Source organism: Mesocricetus auratus, unplaced genomic scaffold (assembly GCF_017639785.1).
Source record: "Mesocricetus auratus isolate SY011 unplaced genomic scaffold, BCM_Maur_2.0 Super-Scaffold_100015, whole genome shotgun sequence".
Classification (NCBI taxonomy): domain Eukaryota; kingdom Metazoa; phylum Chordata; class Mammalia; order Rodentia; family Cricetidae; genus Mesocricetus; species Mesocricetus auratus.
The window spans coordinates 63,932,434-63,952,228 of record NW_024429198.1 but is presented as its reverse complement, the minus strand read 5'-3'; the positions used below and the strand labels follow the sequence as shown (position 1 = coordinate 63,952,228).

General features: G+C 49.8%; 1 protein-coding gene across 1 annotated transcript in view; it reads left to right on the top strand.

Moving 5' to 3' along the window:
* The first annotated feature begins 297 nt into the window (after positions 1–297).
* Gfra3 (GDNF family receptor alpha 3) overlaps positions 298–19,795 on the top strand; it is a 20,481-nt gene continuing 983 nt past the window's right edge. Inside the window, exons 1-7 of the mRNA XM_005065200.4 lie at positions 298–486; positions 7,486–7,773; positions 13,536–13,631; positions 15,584–15,896; positions 18,985–19,088; positions 19,272–19,406; positions 19,753–19,795. The exon at positions 19,753–19,795 is cut by the window's right edge and continues 46 nt beyond it. Coding sequence (XP_005065257.1) covers positions 405–486; positions 7,486–7,773; positions 13,536–13,631; positions 15,584–15,896; positions 18,985–19,088; positions 19,272–19,406; positions 19,753–19,795 — 1,061 coding nt within the window. The 5' untranslated portion in view covers positions 298–404. The remainder of the gene's footprint in view (positions 487–7,485; positions 7,774–13,535; positions 13,632–15,583; positions 15,897–18,984; positions 19,089–19,271; positions 19,407–19,752) is intronic.

The following is a 19,795-nucleotide window of genomic DNA, read 5'->3' as shown; positions in this document are numbered from 1 at the left end:
TTTGTGGCTGTTATTGTTCCTGGACGGCTCGGGGAGGTTTCGCAAAGAGGAAAAAGTGCTTTGTTTCTAGCAGATAAAACCTAACAGCAGTAGCCTTGCCCGGGAAATTGGCCGCGGACAGTAGGGTTTGGCAGATAGGGGCTCACGCGGTTGACTCCAAGCGGCCCTGAGCTCCCGGCCCACTCTGGGTCTGGGTTAAGAAGCAGCCGCCCGCCGGCTCGCCCGATGCAGACTTGGAGGGCGGTGCCCGCGACCCTAGTGGGAGGCTGGCGGCGCGGGGAGGAGGGACGGGAGGCGGCGGTGGGAGGTGCCGGCCGGGGGAGCCCAGCTGGAAGAGTCCCGCAAAAAGCACCCTGCGCGGGCAGAGCTCCGGGAGAGCGCACACCCGGCGTCCGCACCCCGCCATGGGACGCTCCGGGTGCCCACGGCCGCCGCCGCTGGCCGCCCTGCTGCTGCTGCTGCTGCTGCTGCCGCCCCTTGGAGCAGGTAAGTGTCGCCCGTGCAGGACCCTCTGGGGCTGCAGGGCCGCTGGAGCTACAAGTGTGGGGGCGCGGCTGGCTGCCTAGTGGTCTCGTCCCTTCTGTCCCTTCCGAGGCTGGGGACCTAGAGTGGGGAAGCCCAGGTGTCAGAAGGGGGCCGCTTTCTGAGAGCATGGAGCCCTAGCAAAGCTAAACTGGCCACCCACGCATCTCCTCGCCCCGGGTTCTACGTCTAAATCAACCGTGGGACAAGCTGAATCCCAGGCACTGCCCAGTCAGCATCCCCAAGAGGTTGAGACTCTGGCCAGAGGCTGCCCTCGGCTCCGAGTGGCCTTCAACTCTTTCGTACCGTTTTAAAGGGAGCAGAAACTAGCAGAATCGGTGCGGACTGGACGCAGGACAGGCTTGTCAACTGAATTTGGCTAGCCTCGTTGCCCCGTTGCGTTGCGTTGTTGAGAATGTTGCCACCAGCCTGCTCTCTTCCAGTACTGGGATATGATTTTTCAATTAATTAATTAATATTGTTTTTCTCTATGTATCCCTGGCTGTCCTGGAACTCACAGAGATCCACCTGCCACTGCCTCCCGAGTGCTGGGATTCAAGGCATGCACCACCACCGCAGGATTTTCTTTTTAAAATTAGTTAGTTAGTTAGTTAGTTAACTGAACTTTAAGGCGGAGAGTCTCATGTAGAGGCCCTGTTCTGGGGCTGGCTATGAAAAAAAGAAGACCCTGAACTTCTAATCCTGCTCCCCCGTCCCATGTGGTGGGATTACAGATGTGTGTTTCCCCCACCCTCCCTCCTGGGGACAGAACCAAAGGCTTTGAGTATGCTGGCAGAGCACACAGCTGAGCTACAATCCCCAGTCTCGCTGGATGTAGGATGTTGTTTGCTTGCTTGCTTGTGGATTTTTTTTTTGTTTTTGGCTTGTTTGTTTGTATTTTTTTTTCTTAGACAGGGTCTCACTATGATGCCCTAGCTGGCCCAAAATTCTATATAAATCAGGCTGGCCTCAAAGTCATAGAAATCCACCCGCTTCTGCCTCCCAAGTCCTGAGATAAAGGTTTTTTAGGTTTTTTGAGTTTTTTCTTCTCTCATACTGTGACAGTTTCCCCTCCTGCCCCTCCTCCCAGCCCCATCTACCTTCCCTGTCCCCAGATCCACCGCCCGTCTGCTGTTTCCCTTCAGAAAAGAGTGAAAGAGCAGGCTTCCAAGAGACAACAACCAAACATGGCAAACAAAACAGGATGCAATAAGACAAGGCAAAAGCCCTCATATCGAAACTGGACAAGGCAACCCAAGGAGAGGAAAAGAGGCCCAAGAGCAGGCAAAAGAGTCAGAGACACATGCGTGCCCACCATTAGGAATCCCACAGAATTGGTGTAGAGAACTCCCTGTTGGCTTTCCCCCAGCAGGGTGCCCGGTACAGTGCCTTCCCCAGAGGATAACTGGTCCACAGCACATTGTGTGGGATTATATAGTTCAGGGCTGATTCAGAACCACGCTCGCTCTTCTAGCCCAAGGAAGAGACCCCTAAGAGCCAGTCCCTGGGAAGAATGATAAAGACTTTAGGAACGAGGACAGAAAGGCACTCACTGTGGGGCTTCCTGCCAGAGCCCGAGTGGGAAAACAGAACAAGACAAACAAGCAAACACAGCCTAGCCCTAGAACAAGCAAACACAACCTAGCCCAAGTTTAAGAAACCCTGAGCAAGAGACCACACACACCAGAGATGGTGCTAGAGAAATATGGTCAAGCTGGACATGGTGCTGTAATCCCAGCACTGTCCAGGCTAGGACAAGAAGGTCTTGAGTTTGAGGCCAGCCTGGGCTAGATACAGCAATACCCTGTGGGAAGGGGCATAGTGTGTGCCTGGGGAGATGGCACACAGAGGTAGCACGTTTGCTGTGCAGGCATGAGGACCTGAGCTCCAGCGCTCCAGTACTTAACATAAAAGCCGGCAGCAGCAGCTCACATTTGTAGCATCAGCAGCAGGGGTGGGGTGTAGGGGGGTGGAGACAGGCTTGCTTGTCAGCCAGTCTAGCCAAAAGGATGAGCTGCAGATTTAGTGGGAAAACTTGTCTCAAAAAATGAAAGTGGCGGGGGCTGGAGAGATGGCTCAGAAGTTAAGAGCACTGGCTACTCTTCCAGAGGTCCTGGTGGCTCACAACTATCTGTAATGAGATCTGGTGTCCTCTTCTGGTCTGCAGGCATACATGGAGGCAGGATGTTGTATTCATAATAAATAAATCTTTAAAAAAAATGAAAGTGGCTAGTCAGTGGTGGTGCTCGTCTTTGATCCCAGCACTCGGGAGGCAGAGGCAGGTTGATCTCTGTGAGTTCAAGGACAGACTGGTCTACAAAGCTACACAGAGAAACCCTGTCTCAAAAAAAAAAGTGGAGGACAATAAAGGAAGACACCTAACATAGATCACTGGCTTCCACAGGCACATGACACACATAAACACATTCATGTGCACTCAGACACACACACACACACACACACACACAGGAAACTTAGATGAGAAAGGAAAAATGGGAGGGACTAGTGGATACAGCCTGTCTCCATCAGTAAATCTGGCAGTAAGAACTCATCATTGGAACTTGGCTGCCCACCAGGAAATTCCACTAGTCCCAACATAAGGCTGATTGTTAGGGTCAGAGATGAGCATTAAGCAGATACCTTCCTCATTAATTGGTGAAGAGGAATGACAGACAGATCCATTCCACAGTAACACGTGCAATAATTTCTGCTCAGGTGGCCTTACCGGGGCTTATGGATGTGAGTGTACCTGCTTTGCATCATTCCTAAGGCCCTGGCACTACAGCATGTGTGTACATGAGCTCTTGCACACACACACACACCCCACTGCTGTCCAGCAGCTGCCAAGTGATGCATATGAACAAAGGTTATCTGGGGGTTTTTAACAATCGAGTAGAAAATACCACTGCTCACCCCACGCCAAACACAAAGGGGACTTCCCACTCTCAGGGAAGTGGCATCATGGACTAAAAAAATCATTCTAAATTTGGCAGAAAATATGAGTTCTAGGTTCTAACTTTGAGCTAGGCTGGACTCACTACATTCCCTAATATTTGTTGGTTGTTTTTTTGTTTGTTTGTTTTTGGTTCATTTGTCCATAAATGGGTGTCCATGCAAGGAACCCCACTGGAGAGAAACAGATGAGGCTCTCGTGCCCTCAAAGCAGAGACTGTCAGTTAGTCCTTCTCTAATGAAACCAGTCAGAACCAGTTAGAAAAGGCACAACAACATGCTTACATGCCATGATTCAACGCTGGACGTAAGATTACAGGCAGGGGAGCCTGAGTGTGCCCATTCTTCCAAGAGAAATCATCTGCCTTTTTAAAGTCTTCTTCTTGAGACTGGGTCACACTATATAGCCGTAGCTGACCTTGAACTCACAGAGATCACCTGCCTCTACTGCCTGAGTGCTGGAAAAATGTATGTGCCACCATGTCTGGGGAGCACCGTGCTTTTTGTTTTTTTGTTTTGTTTTGTTTTTTGAGATAACAGTCTCTCTTCATAGCCCTGGCTGGTCTGGAACTCACTATGTAGACCAGGCCGGCCTTGAACTCACAGAGATCCACCTGCTTCTGCCTCCTGAGTTCTGGAATTGAAGGCGTGCGCCAACCATGTCTGGCTTTCACACAGCCACTAATTACATCTCTGAAAGAGTTTCTTTAGGTCCAAGTAGGTAAGGAAAAGTTGGTGTGGTGTGATCTCAGCACTCATCAGTCTGACTGGGTTGCCTACTGACAGACTCCACCACTACTCCTAACCTGTGGCTGCATGTTAGGGTCAGAGTTAAGCATTAAACACCTTCTTCATTAGCTAGTGAAGCAGAATGAATGATAGGTCTACTTGACAAGGTCCGCCTGATTTACATGGGGAGTTCTAGAGCCGTTGGACTACATAGCAAGTTCCAACCAGTCCTGGCTACCTAGGAAGAATCCGTCTCAAATATATGTAATGCTAGAAAGGAAGGGAAAGAATATAGATCTGTGGTAGCACTTGCCTGGCTTTCCATCTCCAGTCATCAGCGCAGCGCCTCAGATAAAAAGGAAGAAAAGAAGAAGGATTAGGGATATCACTGAGTGTTGGGCCTGTTGCTTATCATGAGCAAAGCCCTAGATTGAGTTTCCCAACACCAGCCAAGAAGAAAAGAAAACACAGGTGTCAATTAAAGCAAACATCTGTGTCTTGTATCAATTTATGATCTTGCCCTGAATTAAGCCCCTGTTTCACAATCCAGGAAACAATCTCTACTTTTTTTTTTCCTCTTGAAATATAAATTTAAATCCCTTCAAGTTCTTTGTGACCTGAGGGGCTTGTGAATCTGCCAGACGGGCTTGTGAATCTGCCAGACTCAGGCTCCCTCAAGTACCAGCAGAGAGAGCTTTTTCTTGGGAACCGGTTAGGACTCAACGTTTGGTCCAGTTAAGTGTTTGTTTGGTTCAGTGACTGCAGAGAGACCGAAACCTGTGACATTTCTCTCAATCAACCACTAACCCATACTTGTTTGTAATAAGCATCTCTTTAAGCTTTCTAGAATTCCTCAACATGTTTAAATCCACGTCCCTCTTTTGGTAAAGGTCTTTTCTTTCCATCTTCTTCTCCTTCTCCTTCTTTTTTTCTTTTTGAGACAGGGTCTCTATCTATAGTCTTGACCGTCCTGGAATTCACTGTGTACACCAGGCTGGCCTCAAACTCACAGAGATGCTCCTGCCTCTGCCTTCTGGGCCCCAGGACTAAAGGCGTGTGTCACTATGTCCATTTTTTGCTCAACGTCATCCTTAGTCACTAGGAAAATACACCACACATTACACACACACACACACACACACACACTAAGTAAATAAATCAATCTCATGCCCCACCTTACACATATGAAGTTATATCTAATTAAAACTTCTATTTCGTATTCATGCGTGTTTTGCCTGGATACGCCTGTGTTCCACGTGTGTGCACAGCCCTTGAGCTCAGAAGAGGGCGCAGGGTTCCCTGGGACTGGCGTTACAGACAGAGGCGTGCCGCAATGTGGGTACTGGGAACTAAGCACAGGCCCTCCACGAGAGCAGCCTGGGCTCTTAATCTTTGAGTTCTTAATCTCCAGCCCCCTTCGGTTCCTTTCTTTTTATTTATTTTTTTTATTGTTTTGGTTTTACGAGACAGGGTTTCTCTGCATTGTTTTGGAGGCTGTCGGTCCAGCCAGGCCTCGAACTCACAGAGATCCGCCTGCCTCTGCCTCCCGAGTGCTGGGATTAAAGGCGTGCGCCACCACCGCCTGGCTCCTTTTTTTTTTAAGAAGTATTTTATTAGCCGTTGGTGGCGCATGCCTTTAATCCCAGCACTCGGGAGGCAGAGGCAGGCGGATCTCTGTGAGTTCGAGACCAGCCTGGACTACCAAGTGAGTTCCAGGACAGCCTCCAAAGCCACAGAGAAACCCTGTCTCGAAAAACCAAGAAAAAAAAAAGATGTATTTTATTATTTATGTGTATTTGTGGATCTCTCTCCCTTACTGCATGAGTGCAAGTGCCAATAGAGGCCAGAAAAGAGTGTTGAATAACCCAGAACTGATGTTGCAAGCGGTTATGAGCTGCCTGACGTGGGTGCTGGGAATTGGAACTCGGGTCCTCTGGGACAACACTATTCTCTCTTTAAGAGCTGAGCCGTCTCTGCAATGATTTCTCCTTCTCCCCCTCCTCTTCATCATCTTCCTCTTTTTTTGTTGACTTATCTGGGGGTGATGTATATGGCACGCACTTGGAGGTCAGAGAACAAAAGAAACCACCCGCAGTGGTTTCTCAGGCTTGGTAGAAAAGCTCCTCGTTCCATCCCAGACGAGGCTTCTAAACTGGGCACAGTGGTGCATGCCTGGAATCCCAGTTTTTGGGAGGTAGAGGCAGGAATATCAGGTTCAAGGTCATCCTCAACTATAGATGACTTAAAGCCCTAGCTCAAAAAAAAAAAAAACCAACAAGGACTTTCAGGTGACTGTGGTGGCTTCTGAGGGGATTGTCTCCAGGCCAACCTGTGCTAGGCTACAGAGTAAGACTCGTATTTAAAGAAAAGGAAAGAAAGCAAGCAGGCCACATGCTTGGTAAGTGACAAGAGTTACCGTCACCTTCCATGGATTTTTGCGGTTTGCAAGTTCTCATCACTATGGGTAAATTTCACAAATGTGTCATGCACGGTGGCTCATACCTGTAATCCCAGCACTCAGGAGTATGAGGAAGGAGAGAGGGTAGAGAGTTCAAGGCCCCCTGAATTCCTGGGGTACACTGGGCCATTTATCAAGAAAAGAGAAGAAAACCACTAAAAGGGCGTTGAGACACGCATCAGTAGGTAAGAGTGATTACTTGGTAAGCATAAGTATTTGAATTCAAATCTCTAGCATCCACAGTTAAAACAAAACAAAAACAAAAAACCAGTCATAACTGTGTGTACTTATAACCCTGGCATTGCGGGCAGAGACAGGCAGATTCTGAGAGCTTGGTGGTCAGCCATCCAAGCCAAAAAGATGAGCTTCTGGTTCAGTGGGAGATCCTGTAACAAGGCGACAGGGCAGAGAATGATAGACAAAGACACCCTACATCCCGCTGTGGTTTCTGGATGTTTATATGCACAGGCTCATGTACTGCACACAGGCAATACCCCACACAAACAAACACGTATACATACATACATACATACATACATACATACATACATACTTGCCAAGATGCAAAAAAACCCCACATAATAAGTGATTGAAAATAAAACTGATCTCTGATGTGTACTGGGAATTGAACCTGGGTCCTCTGGAAGAGCAGCCATTGCTCTTAACTTCTGAGCCGTCTCTCCGGCACCCTCCATACCCATCCTCAAAGGGCCTTGTGATACCCTGAGATTTGCTCATGACCTCACTGGAAATCTGCCCTGCCTTAGCTCACGATAGTGTTCCCTGGCAGATTCTGCAGCCTCCCTTGACTGCTGTCTTTACAGGAGACTCCGGTCCCACAGAGAGCAGGCTTGTGAACAGCTGCCTCCAGGCTAGGAAGAAATGCCAGGCTGATCCTGCTTGCAAGGCTGCCTACCACCAACTCGAGTCCTGCACATCCAGTCTAAGCACCGAGTTGCCCCTAGAGGAGTCTTCCACGTCTGCAGACTGCCTAGAGGCAGCACAGCAACTTAGGAACAGCTCTCTGAGGGGCTGCACGTGCCACCGACGCATGAAGCACCAAGCCACTTGTCTGAACATTTACTGGACTGTCCACCCTGCCCGAAGCCTTGGTAAGGCCGCTCGCCTAGAGTGTACTAACCAGGGAAGGTATGTGGCACCCGCACCACAAGCAAGTCCAAGGTATCAGAAAAAGAAAGACAAGACGTCCAGCTGTTTGTACTAAGAGAATGCATGTGCTGCCTTTATTCCCAGGGGAGAGGGAGAAGGAGAGAGAGAGGGAGAGGGAGAGGGAGGGAGAGAGGGAGAGGGAGAGGGAGGGAGAGAGAGAGAGAGAGTCTTTATTGCAAGTGCTGAGAGTCTCTCTCCTGTAGGAGGGAACAGCCTTATATACAGGCTTACAGCACAGTGGAAAAACCCCAGGTAGAAGAGCGCATGTTTTCCTCCTGCTAGATGTTGATGTCAGAGGGTCAAGGCCGGGGCAGTTAGCCAGGACTAGAAAACAGGAAGCACTTGGACTGGAAAACAAGTTGCACTTGTAGGCTGACCAGCAACTCACAGAGACCCGGTGGGGGTTGGGGTCCAACAAAAGTAGATTTGGGGAAGTCATTTCTCAATGGCAGAAGACCATGTAGTTGATTTTGGTGAGGATGAATGAGTTCTTCGTGTGGCACGTCAGTGAGAGATGCAGGGAAAATTCGGCATTGTCTTACTGGATCCTCTACGTATTTTCTACCTTTCTTTTAAAATATTTTTAGCCCTTTTTTTGTTGCCATAACATAGTCCATCAAAAAAGCTGACTAGGCGGGGAGGGGGTGGCGCAATCCTTTAATCCCAGCACTCGGGAGGCAGAGGCAGGCAGATCTCTGTGAGTTCGAGACCAACCTGGTCTATAAGAGCTAGTTCCAGGACAGCCTCCAAAACAATACAGAGAAACCCTGTCTCAAAAAACCAAAAAAAAACAAAAACAAAAACAAAAACAAAAAAAGCTGACTAACACCCTGGGGGGTAGTGGCTCACGCCCTTGGGAAGCCAAGGCAGGTGCGTGGGTCTCTGAGTTCGAGGCCAGCCTGGTCCACAGAGCTTGTTCCAGAACCATCAGGGCTATGCAAGGAAACCCTGTCTCAAAGCAAACAAACAAAAATACTTATTTATTCGCGTGTGTCGATATATGTGGAGGTCAGAGGACAGTTTTGTGGAGTTGCTTCTCTCCTCCTACCTTACGGGCGCCGGGAATCAAACTCAGGCTCTCAAGCTTGGCGGTTAGCCCTTTCACCCGCCGAGCCCTCTTGCTGGCTCCTTGCGTCCACTTTCTTCCCTGTCCCATCTTCTCCACAAAGCTCTTAAGCCAGGGAGTTTCCCAGCCTGAGGAGATCCCGAAACTGGATATCGAGAGGAAATGAGGAAAGTGGTCTCGGCTCATCACAGGCTGAGAACACCACGGGGACTGCCAACTCGGAGAGAGTGGGAAGCCCCAAGCCAGTGACGTTTGTAACAGGAAGGTTTTCATTCACCAGACAGGAGGCAGCGAGAGGGAGCCGAGCAGAAAAGCCTCTGCTCATCAGCTCTGTGTAGCAGCCCTGGCTGTCCTGGCACTTGCTCTGTAGACCAGGCTGGCCTCGAACTCAGAGGTCCACCTGCCTCTGTCTCCCAAATTCTGGGACTACGGTTGTGATAACAAAAAAATGACTTTCCATAGACGAACATGGAGGCTCGTAATCCCATCACTGGAGGGGGGACTGAGGTATGAAGATCCCCACCAATTTGAGGATAGCCTAGACTGGTTAGTGAGTGAGACCCTGTCTCAAACAAAACAAAAACCCAAAACAAAACAAAACAAAAAGGATCCAAAAAGGCAGGAGAGGTAGCTCAGTCAACCTTGCAAACTTAAGACCTAAGTTTGAGCTCAGAATCCACATTGAAACAAAACAAATGGGCATGTGACATTTGTAATTTCAGTGTTGGGAAGCAGACAGGTAGATCTCTAGGGTTGTTGGCTGGACAGCTGAGCCTGTTTGCTGAGTCCCAGGCCAGTGGGGGGGGGGCTTATCTCAAAAATCAAGCAAGCAAGCAAACAAAACAAAATAGGTAGGGAGGGGGGTGGGGAGGGGGGCTGGAGAGTTGCCTTAGTGGTTAAGAGCACTGGCTGCTTTTCCAGAGGACCTGGGTTCAATTCCCAGCACTCAGGAGGGTGGTTCATGACTGTCTGTAACTCCAGGCCCAAGGGGATCTGACACGTTCTTCTGGCACTGAGCACTTTTATGCTTTTGCTCAAGGGTGTCAGCTATGAGTCACGGAAAGGCTAACTTAGACCCGTGGTTTCCTGCCGAGTGTAGACAGCACGGGTACATGTCCTGGCTCATGAAAACTTTTCTGCTGGGTCTGGACCTGGCTCCTCTTGACCTAGAAACCCACACATTGAAAAGGCAAGTCACCCGCCTTCCGCACGGCAAGGGAACAACGGAATCCAGACACAAACAGCGCAGAAAGGGGGCTCTGGGAGACATGGGGCACACGGGTTCACAGAGCGTGTTGGAAGGTCCTCTTCCCCAGGGAGAGGGACGCCCCCCTTGGCTCTAGGGGTGCAGTCGCCCTGTCTGTTGTTCTGTAGGACTCTTGGCCCAGCCCTCTGCCAGGTTCCTGCTTTTCCATTACTCTCTTTGGCCATGTTTAAAACGGGCACTGGAGACTGCAGTCTCCTTGGGCGCTGAGCTGTATTCTCAGCCTGCTTCCTGACTGAAGGATGTCGGGGATTTTAAGTCTCAGAGTCTCTTTTAATATGGGCTGGCAGCTCTCGGCTGCGCCACACATAATTGCTTTTCATGCCTTTGATTTCTGCCATCTCGCAGGCCCAGTAGCCTCTCGCGCAATTTAAGACACGCGCTTCCTTCTACACCGAGTTAAAAGTCCCTTGCCCTTGCCAGGCCTCCATGGGAGTCTCTGCTTTAACTTTTTTTTATCCTCCTGACTATATTTGTCCAACTGACAGGATTCACTGCTAACCCCCCTGGTCGTTGGGCCGAGAGATCCCAACGACCATCAGGGCATCCATGTGTTTGATTTGTCTCTTCCCCCATTGAGTTATGACCAACTCAGAACCCTTTCCAGCCTTATTTCCCGTGTGAATCGGAGAGAAAGTTGCATCTCTTAATGCTGCAAACCCTGGAGTTCCTGATCTATTTTGGTTTTGCTGTTGTGTTTTGTTTTTTTGCTTTTGCAGTCGCCCTCTTTCAGGAGCACACGGCTTCTATCTGTGTGATCGGACTTACAAACAGTAATGTGTGTTTGTGCTTCCCAGGTCTTCTTATTTTAATTTATTTATTTTTTGCATTCCAATCCCAGTTCCCCCTCTGCTCCCCACCTTCTATCTGCTCCATGGAGAGGGTGAGACCTCCCTTAGGAAGTCTACTAAGTCTGTCCCATCATCTCGTTGAGTCAGGAAAGGCACCTTTTCACCCCCCCCTCCACACACACACTCTGTGTCTAGGCTGAGTAAGGTATCTCTTGCTTTTTTGTTTTTTGTTTTTTGTTTTGGTTTTTCGAGACAGGGTTTCTCTGTGGCTTTGGAGGCTGACCTGGAACTTACTTGGTAGTCCAGGCTGGTCTTGAACTCACAGAGATCCGCCTGCCTCTGCCTCCCGAGTGCTGGGATTAAAGGCGTGCGCCACCAACGCCCGGCGCTTTTTTTTTTTGAGACAGGGTTTCCCCATGTAGCTTTTGGCTGTCCTGAAACTCACTTGGTAAGACCAGTCTGGCCTCAAACTCAGAGATCTCCCTGCTGCTTTGAAAGCCAAAAACAAAACTAAAAAAATAAATAAATAAATAAAACGCTAGATTGAACTGCAGTTACAACAAGCCCTCCCCCAGAACAAGGGCTGTTAAAAAGGGAAGTTGTTTCTGGCTCGTGTTTTACCCCTGCTGCCGGCTTCCATCAGGAGGTGACTTTGTTCTACCTTCCGTCTTTGTGGAAGGATCCGGACCGGTAGACAGACGAGACGAGCTTCAGAATCACGTGAAGGCTCTAAAATTTCTGCTCAGATAGGATGGACGTCGTTTTAGCCTAAACTCCATAGGCCGAAGCAAGTCACATGGCCAAACCTGCCACCAGTGGGCTGAGCATGCGTATTCCTCTCACCAGGCACATGGAAGCCCCATGGCAACGGTGGGGAGATATAGCCCTACCCCGGGATTGGGTGATGGGGCGGTAACTGGGAGTGGTTACCACCCACTACTGCATTCCTGGTACCTGCTTCCCGGTACTCACCCTAGTTGTTCTCTTTTGACCTTCCCCAGAGATGTCTTCTGGGACTCTCCACTTCCTGCTGCCCCGTAGGGGCTCCCAGGTCTTTCTTAAAGCCCACCCTCCTCTGTTTGACTGCAGTCAACGATGCATTTACACAGGCCTGTTGGGTGACACCAGCACGCTCACCTCTTTCTTCCACAGTGATCGATTTAGATTCAGGGTCTCGTGTACCCTGGCCATCTTCAATAACATGCCATGACCATGAACTCTTTTTTTTTTTTTTTTTTTTTGGTTTTTTTCGAGCCAGGGTTTCTCTGTGGTTTTGGAGGCTGTCCTGGAACTCGCTTGGTAGTCCAGGCTGGCCTCGAACTCACAGAGATCCGCCAGCCTCTGCCTCCCGAGTGCTGGGATTAAAGGCGTGCGCCGACCATGAACTCTTGGTCTGCCTGCCTCTACTTCTCCAGTGCCGGCATCACAGGCAGGAACCACAGTGCCCAACTTACCGTCGGTGCTGGAGGTTGAACCCAGGGCTCTGTACATGCCCAGCAAGCCCTCTAACCCGGAGCTGCATCCCAGCCCCCAGCAACGTTTGTTAATTAGCATTTATTGAGCACCCACCGTGCTTATAACCCAGCAAGTGCCTTCCAGGAGTCCAGAGCCCCCACGGGAAAGGCTGCGAGGGGTGTTGGCTGGGGTGGCTCTGTCGTTCCTTCTTCCGGAGTTCTCATTTTTGTTCAGCTCAGTACCAGCCCTCGCTTCCATTTCCGTTTCACGTGTCTCCACAGCCATAGGTCAAGCCTAGAGCACAGTCCGTTTCTGCCCCTTCCCTAATGGCAAGAGAGAGCGAAAGGCATCTCCCTGCTTGACCGTGTGTCTAGACTTAGGGGCAGAAGTTCTGGAACCAGGCATAGATTTTATGTCGTTCCCACCCCCATCCCCGCGCCCCGTTATTTGAGACAAGGTTTCGCTATGTAGCTCTAGCTGTCATGAAACTCACTATACGACCAGGCTGACCTCTAATTCACAGAGATCTGCCTGCCTTGTACCTGCCTTGAGGAAAGGTGTACACACCATCCGTAGCCCAGTTCCCCTTCTTATTAAGCTGATGGGAAACTAAGCAACTGAGGACTTCTCGTCCTCAGTTTCGTCTTACCTATCAGACCTCTAGGAGGGATGAAATGAGGGTGTGTGTGTGTGTGTGTGTGTGTGTGTGTGTGTGTGTGTGTGTGTGCATGTGTGTCTGTGTGTGACCCAGTGAGTTTAACAAATTATAGCTCTTATTATTCTCATGCCGGGCGTTGGTGGTGCACACCTTTAATCCCAGCACTCAGGAGACAGAGGCAGGTGGATCTCTGTGAGTTCGAGGCCAGTCTGGTCTACAGAGTGAGTTCCAGGACAGCCTCCAAAACAATACAGAGAAACCCTGTCTCGAAAAACCAAAAAAAAATTATTCTCATATATTTATTCATCAGGCCTAACCTGTACCCTCACGGTACTGAAATGTTCTCACCCGCACAGCTCACAGCTCCCTAGGTACGAGGTCTTGCAGTCTGACCCACCAACTTCAGCCCCTCCCTGCTCCCTTTCACAAGCTCTTGTCCTTGGCGTTCACATACTCGCTGTTCTCTCTAGATGACTATGAGTTGGATGTCTCCCCCTATGAAGACACAGTGACGACCAGCAAACCCTGGAAAATGAATCTCAGCAAACTGAGCATGCTCAAACCAGGTGTGGAGGGCAAGCCTTGGATGGGGGGATAAAGGAGGCTGGCCTGGGCTCTGAGGGGAGGGTGGCTGAGGGGGAGCATACACTGGGCTGGGGGCGCCCTGCGAGGAGAGTTTCTGCCTGCTGTGTCGGTCTGGAAGTCTGGGGTGTGGTGCATGGTCTATGTTCACAGGAGCCATGAAAAAGCAGCGGTTACTAGGGAAACCTCCAGAGCCCATTAGGGCCACTGGTCCTCAGGAAGGGTGTGTGGGGGCAGCGGGGGCACGTTGGAATGGAGTATTTACCCACATTGAAGGTGGCTGGGAAAGCAGTTTCTTCAGAAGTCCCTAAGGACTAGGAAATTGCTTGTTATCAACCATTTTAATGGGGTGGGTGAGAAGTTGGGCAGAAAAAAAGTAGCAAGCCTCTCACTCCTCACAGGGGTCAGTCGGGGTGGGAGCTCTCAGTCCAGCAAGGGCTGGGACCAGGACAATGAGACTGTGAACAGACTGAGAAAGAATACAGAAGTGCACTGCAGGGGTGGGGAGGGTGGGGATGGAGGGAGGAGGGAGTAGCACATGCCTTAATCCAAGCTCTTAAGAAGAAGAGGCAAGATGACCAGGAATTCAAGGCCATCCTCAGCTACAGAGTGAGTTCTGGGACAGCCTGGGCTACCTCTCTAAAGAAAACAGACAAAAAACCAAGCAATGCGTTCAGGCACTAGTTTTTAAGATACAAGATTTATTATATAGTTGGTTCTGTGTTTTTTTAAGTTAGGCTTTTTCTTGCTTTTGAGACAGGGTCTCGCTGTGTAGCCCAGACTGGCCTTGAGGTCTTACTCTTTATTCTTCTGCCTCCAAGTGCTAGAATTATATGAGTATTATGAGTATATGCCTATACCTGGAAGAGTCACTGTGTGTGTGTGTGTGTGTCTGCCTGTGCCTCCTGAGTGCTGGAATTATAAACCTGTGCCACTACATCCAGCTTAAGAGTTAACGAATTTTTATTGAGGGTTTCCCCCCCAAAACAGGGTTTCTCTCAAACTCACAGAGATCCGCCTGACTCTGCCTCCCGAGTGCTGGGATTAAAGGCGTGCGCCACCACGGCATGGCTTGAGTTTTATATTATAGTCAGTTATGTACATTAGAATTGGAATTTTAAGGGAAGAAAACCACAAATTTATGCCTCATAAACCCATTAAGAGGAATCCGTAAATAACCTGTGAAAATCCTGCCAGAACAGTCCAGGTTGTTTGTTTGTTGGAATATTCTGTTAATAGAAATATTTTTTTAATAGAAATATTGTCAGTGGTGTGTACACATCATGTCATGAAGCCTGGCCCCACAGCTCCACTCTAGCTATGCAGTGGTGGCTCGCAACTTTAATCCCAGCACTCGGGAGGCAGAGGCAGGCGGATCTCTGTGAGTTCGAGGCCAGCCTGGTCTACAGAGCACATGCCAGGAAAAAAAAATGAAACAAAAACAAGTGTTGTCTTAACAGCTCGGAAGTTCTCTGGGGTGTTGGCAGAGAGAGCTTCTTGGTTTTTGATTACCACCACCAGGTCTCACTGCATGGAATCAAGGAACCCCCCCCCAGCTTTGTTTATTTCGCTGTCCCCTGCTGGGTTGCTAGTGGGTGTTAGATGTATGTGGATGGTGGTGGTGGTGGTGATGATGATGATGATGATCTGCCTGCCTCTGCCTCCCGAGTGCTGGGATTAAAGGCTTACGCCACCAACGCCCGGCTATGAGTGGGCATTAGATGTATGTGGATGGTGGTGGTGGTGATGATGATGATGATTTTAGCAGACCGGATCGGAGCAGGGAAGGAGATAGAGTTTGTGGGAGGAGTGTTGGGAGTGGATTAATTCAGCACAGCCCTTCCTTTCTGCCACCTCAACTGCCTGTCGCCCCGGGGAGGTTGCTGGGCTGCCAGAGTGAGACTCACCCGGTGACTTGGGGCCGCTCTCCCCGCAGACTCGGACCTCTGCCTCAGATTTGCCATGCTGTGTACTCTGAACGACAAATGTGACCGTCTGCGAAAAGCCTACGGGGAGGCGTGCTCAGGGCCCCGCTGCCAGCGCCACCTCTGCCTGGCACAGCTGCGCTCCTTCTTCGAGAAGGCTGCCGAGACCCACGCCCAGGGCCTGCTGCTGTGTCCCTGCAGTCCCCAAGATGTGGGCTGTGGGGAGCGTCGGAAGAACACCATCGCCCCCAGCTGCGCCCTCCCTTCGGAGGTCCCCAACTGCCTGGACCTTCGGAGCTTCTGCCGAACGGATCAGCTGTGCAGGTGCCCTGGGAGGGTGGGCAGGACGGGCAGGGATGTGCGCCCCTCTGTGTGTGTGTGTGTGTGTGTGTGTGTATACATACATACATCGTGTGTGTGTGTGTGTGTGTGTGTGTGTGTGTGTGTGTGTGTGTACGTACATACATACATCTGGGTCTGGCCCTCCTTCTGCAAAAGCTGCATCCAATTCGAAACCCAGAGCCTACTAGCTGTTTGGATAGTTTGTGAAACCCAAGATACTTTGGATACTTTGTAAAACCTTCCCTTCTGCCCTTCTTTCTTCCTTCCTGTAGCCCAGGCTGTCCACTACATTATGATAGCCCAAGCTTCCCCCTTGATTTCCTGAGTGTGTGTTGGGGGGAGAGATTATATTATAAAGACATCCCACAGTTCCTGGTCATGAGACTTACTTTATGTTACTTTTTGAAGCAAGATTTCATATAACCCTGAACTCAGCCTCCTAAATGACTGGTCAACTTAGTGAGGGGCACAAAGTGAGATCCTTCCTAAAATCAAAACCAAATTAAAAACAGACAAACAAAACCCCCTATGTTTATTTATTCATTTATTTAGCGGGGTGAGGAAGGTGGGGGTGGTCCTGCAACCTCAGATGCACTTGTGGAAGTCAAAAGTCAACTCCCACTAAGTAAGCTGTGGATAAAAACTCAGTCATCAGGCTTGGTAATAAGTGATTCGTATCCAGTCCAGAAACTTTTTCCTTCCTTCCTTCTTTCCTTCCTTCCTTCCTTCCTTCCTTCCTTCCTTCCTTCCTTCCTTCCTCTTTCTTTCTTATTTTGTTTTGTTTTTGCTGTTGTTGCTGCTGCTGCTGCTTTTGTAACTAAGGGTCTCTCTATATAGCCCTGGCTCTCCTGGAACTTACTAGGTAGACCAGGCTGGCTTTTGAACTCAGACATCTGCCTGCCTCTGCGCTGGGAGGCACTGGGATGTGGTTGGTTTGCACCTGCAGTCCCAGTGCTCCTGGAGTGGGAGGCAGAGGCAGGATGATCCAAGAACATCTCTGGACCAGTCAAAAGCAGGCAGCTGCAGAACCAAGAAAGACGGTGTCCAACAAGTAGGAGGTGCGGAGTGATTCCAGAAGGATGTCCTCTCATCCCAGACACACGCCATGGTTCCCTAACAGCTGCCCGTGTAAATAAGGGGGGGGGAAATTATTTTTCGAGACAAGATTTCTTGGTAGCTTTGGAGCCTGTCCTGGAACTAGCTCTGTAGCCCAGGCTGGCCTCGAACTCACCGAGATCTGCCTGCTTCTGCCTGCTGAGTGCTGGAATTCAAGGTGTATACCACCACCGCCCAGCAGAAAAATATTTTTAATTAAAAAAATTTTTTAAAGAAATAAAATTCCGCCGGGCAGTGGTAGCGCATGCCTTTAATCCCAGCACTCGGGAGGCAGAGGCAGGCGGATCTCTGTGAGTTAGAGGCCAGCCTGGTCTACAAGAGCTAGTTCCAGGACAGCCTCCAAAGCCACAGAGAAACCCTGTCTCGAAAAACCAAAAAAAAAAAAAGAAAGAAAGAAAGAAATAAAATTCCAACCGGGCGGTGGTGGCTCACGCCTTTAATCCCAGCACTCGGGAGGCAGAGGCAGGCGGATCTCTCTGAGTTCGAGGCCAGGCTGGACCGATAGCCTCCAAAACAATACAGAGAAACCCTGTCTCGTAAAAAAAAAAAAAAGAAAGAAAGAAAATTCCAAGCCAAGACAGTGAATTGAACTCTTAGCATTTGGAGGCCAAGGGAGAAAGAGCAGAAATGTAAGAACACCATTGTGTGCATCCTGGATTTGAGGCCAGCATGGGCTATGTAAGACCTTGTCTCAAAAAGACAAAAATTAAAAACAGATCAAAATCAAGTTCTTTACGAGTGGTAACATTCACCCAGCACTTACCCTTCCCCACAATGCCTAGGACTCCGAGCAAGCTAACTCTAACCAGAATCCCATGAGATCTGTAGTGTTAGCCTAGGTTTTACAGAAAACTACACAGAACCTTAGAAGTCTGAGGCAGGAGGATGCTTGAATCCAGGAGTTTAAGATCATCTTGAAAAACACAGTAAGACAGTTTCAACAGACGAAAATTAAACGTGACGGGAATGTCTTTACAAAGACCATTATTATGGATAACTAACATATATTAATGAAAAAAATCCAAAAAAACATATAAAACGCTGCTCAGCATTTGTCACTGTTCCAGAGAGCATTCCCTGACAGACATTCCCAGACTTTCACATAGGATATGCTTCTCACCTCACAAGTGATTTCCTGTGGAGGCAGGGCAGGTGTGAGTAAGATGTTTCAAACAGATGTAAACTTAAATCCTTGTTTAGGTGCTAGAGAGATGTCTCAGCTGTAAATAGCACTTGAAGCTGTTGCAGAGGGCCTGAATTCATGTGTGAAGGCTCACAGTCGCGTATAACTCCAGTTCTGGGGCATCCAACCCCATCTGTGGCCTCCATCGGCACCAGGCACACACATGGCACACATACATACATTCGGCAGACACCCATACGTAGAAAATAAAGATAAATTAATCTTGTTTATTAAAGCTTGTACTGGGAGCTCTCAATAACAGTACTAACCCTTCCAGCCACTTCTTACGGACTTGAGTCTGCTTTAAAATAATTATTTACTGTTTTCAGCTTCATAAGAAACCTGTAAAATGGTTGCTATTACTATTTTGTGTCACCCTCAGTTTACGAATGAGCAAATCATAGTAGAAAGAAGTGAAATAGCAAGGCTGGGCGTTGGTGGCGCAAGCCTTTAGTCCCAGCACTCGGGAGGCAGAGGCAGGTGGATCTCTGTGAGTTTGAGGCCAGCCTGGTCTACAGAGTAATTTCCAGGACAGGCTCCAAAGCCACAGAGAAACCCTGTCTCAAAGAAAATAAAAAGTGAAATAACATGTTGAAGTATAGATAGAGTCTGGTTTCTTTCTTTTTCCTTTCCTTTTCTTTTCATTGTGATGGGATCTTTCTACGTAGGCTTGGCTGGTCAGGAACTTCCTAGGTAGCCCAACAGGCTGAAGGACAGTCAGGGTGGAGTCCAGATCCTCAGCGGGGACCCTGGAAACCTCCTTTCTTCCAGGTCACGCCTGATGGATTTCCAGACCCACTGTCATCCTATGGACATCCTCGGGACTTGTGCAACCGAGCAGTCCCGATGTCTGCGGGCGTACGTGGGGCTGATTGGTAAGACTGGGGTGCACGCGGCGGGGCGGGGAGGAATCGGTAGGGTGGTCGGCTCTGAGGTAAGTGCGCTGGAGACAGCACCCGGGGTGGTGCTTTGGGGTCCTGAGGCCGGTGGAAGAAACGGGGGACGCAGCTGGGATTTGTCCTAGACCCCGACAAGCCCTTCCTCTCTCCGCCCAACAGGGACTGCCATGACCCCAAACTTCATCAGCAGGGCCAACGCCAGCGTTGCCCTGAGCTGCACCTGCCGGGGCAGCGGCAACCTGCAGGATGAGTGCGAACAGCTGGAAAGGTCCTTCTCCCGGAACCCCTGCCTCAGTGCGTATGCTCGCTCCCCACTTACGCCCAGCCCCTGGAGCTAGGTCACCTGTTGGAAGAGTCAGCTGCGTGGCCCACATCCCTCCATCCTTCCAACATGGACCCTTCTCCCTTCCTTCTCCCCTCTCCCCCACTCCCAGAGTGACCTCCACACTGCCTGTTCAACTTTCTTGGCCCCAAGAACTTGAGCTAGCAAGCGGACTGAGTCAGACCTCCACCCCCACTGCCTGCCCACCTGCCCGCCGTATCCCAGGGACCCATGGCGTCCCCCCCCCCTTGCCTTGGGAGGCTTGAGAAACTCCCCGGCAACCTTGCTCCAATCTTCTCCCCCCCCCCCCCGACTTAGCGGAGGCCATTGCAGCTAAGATGCGCTTCCACGGACAGCTCTT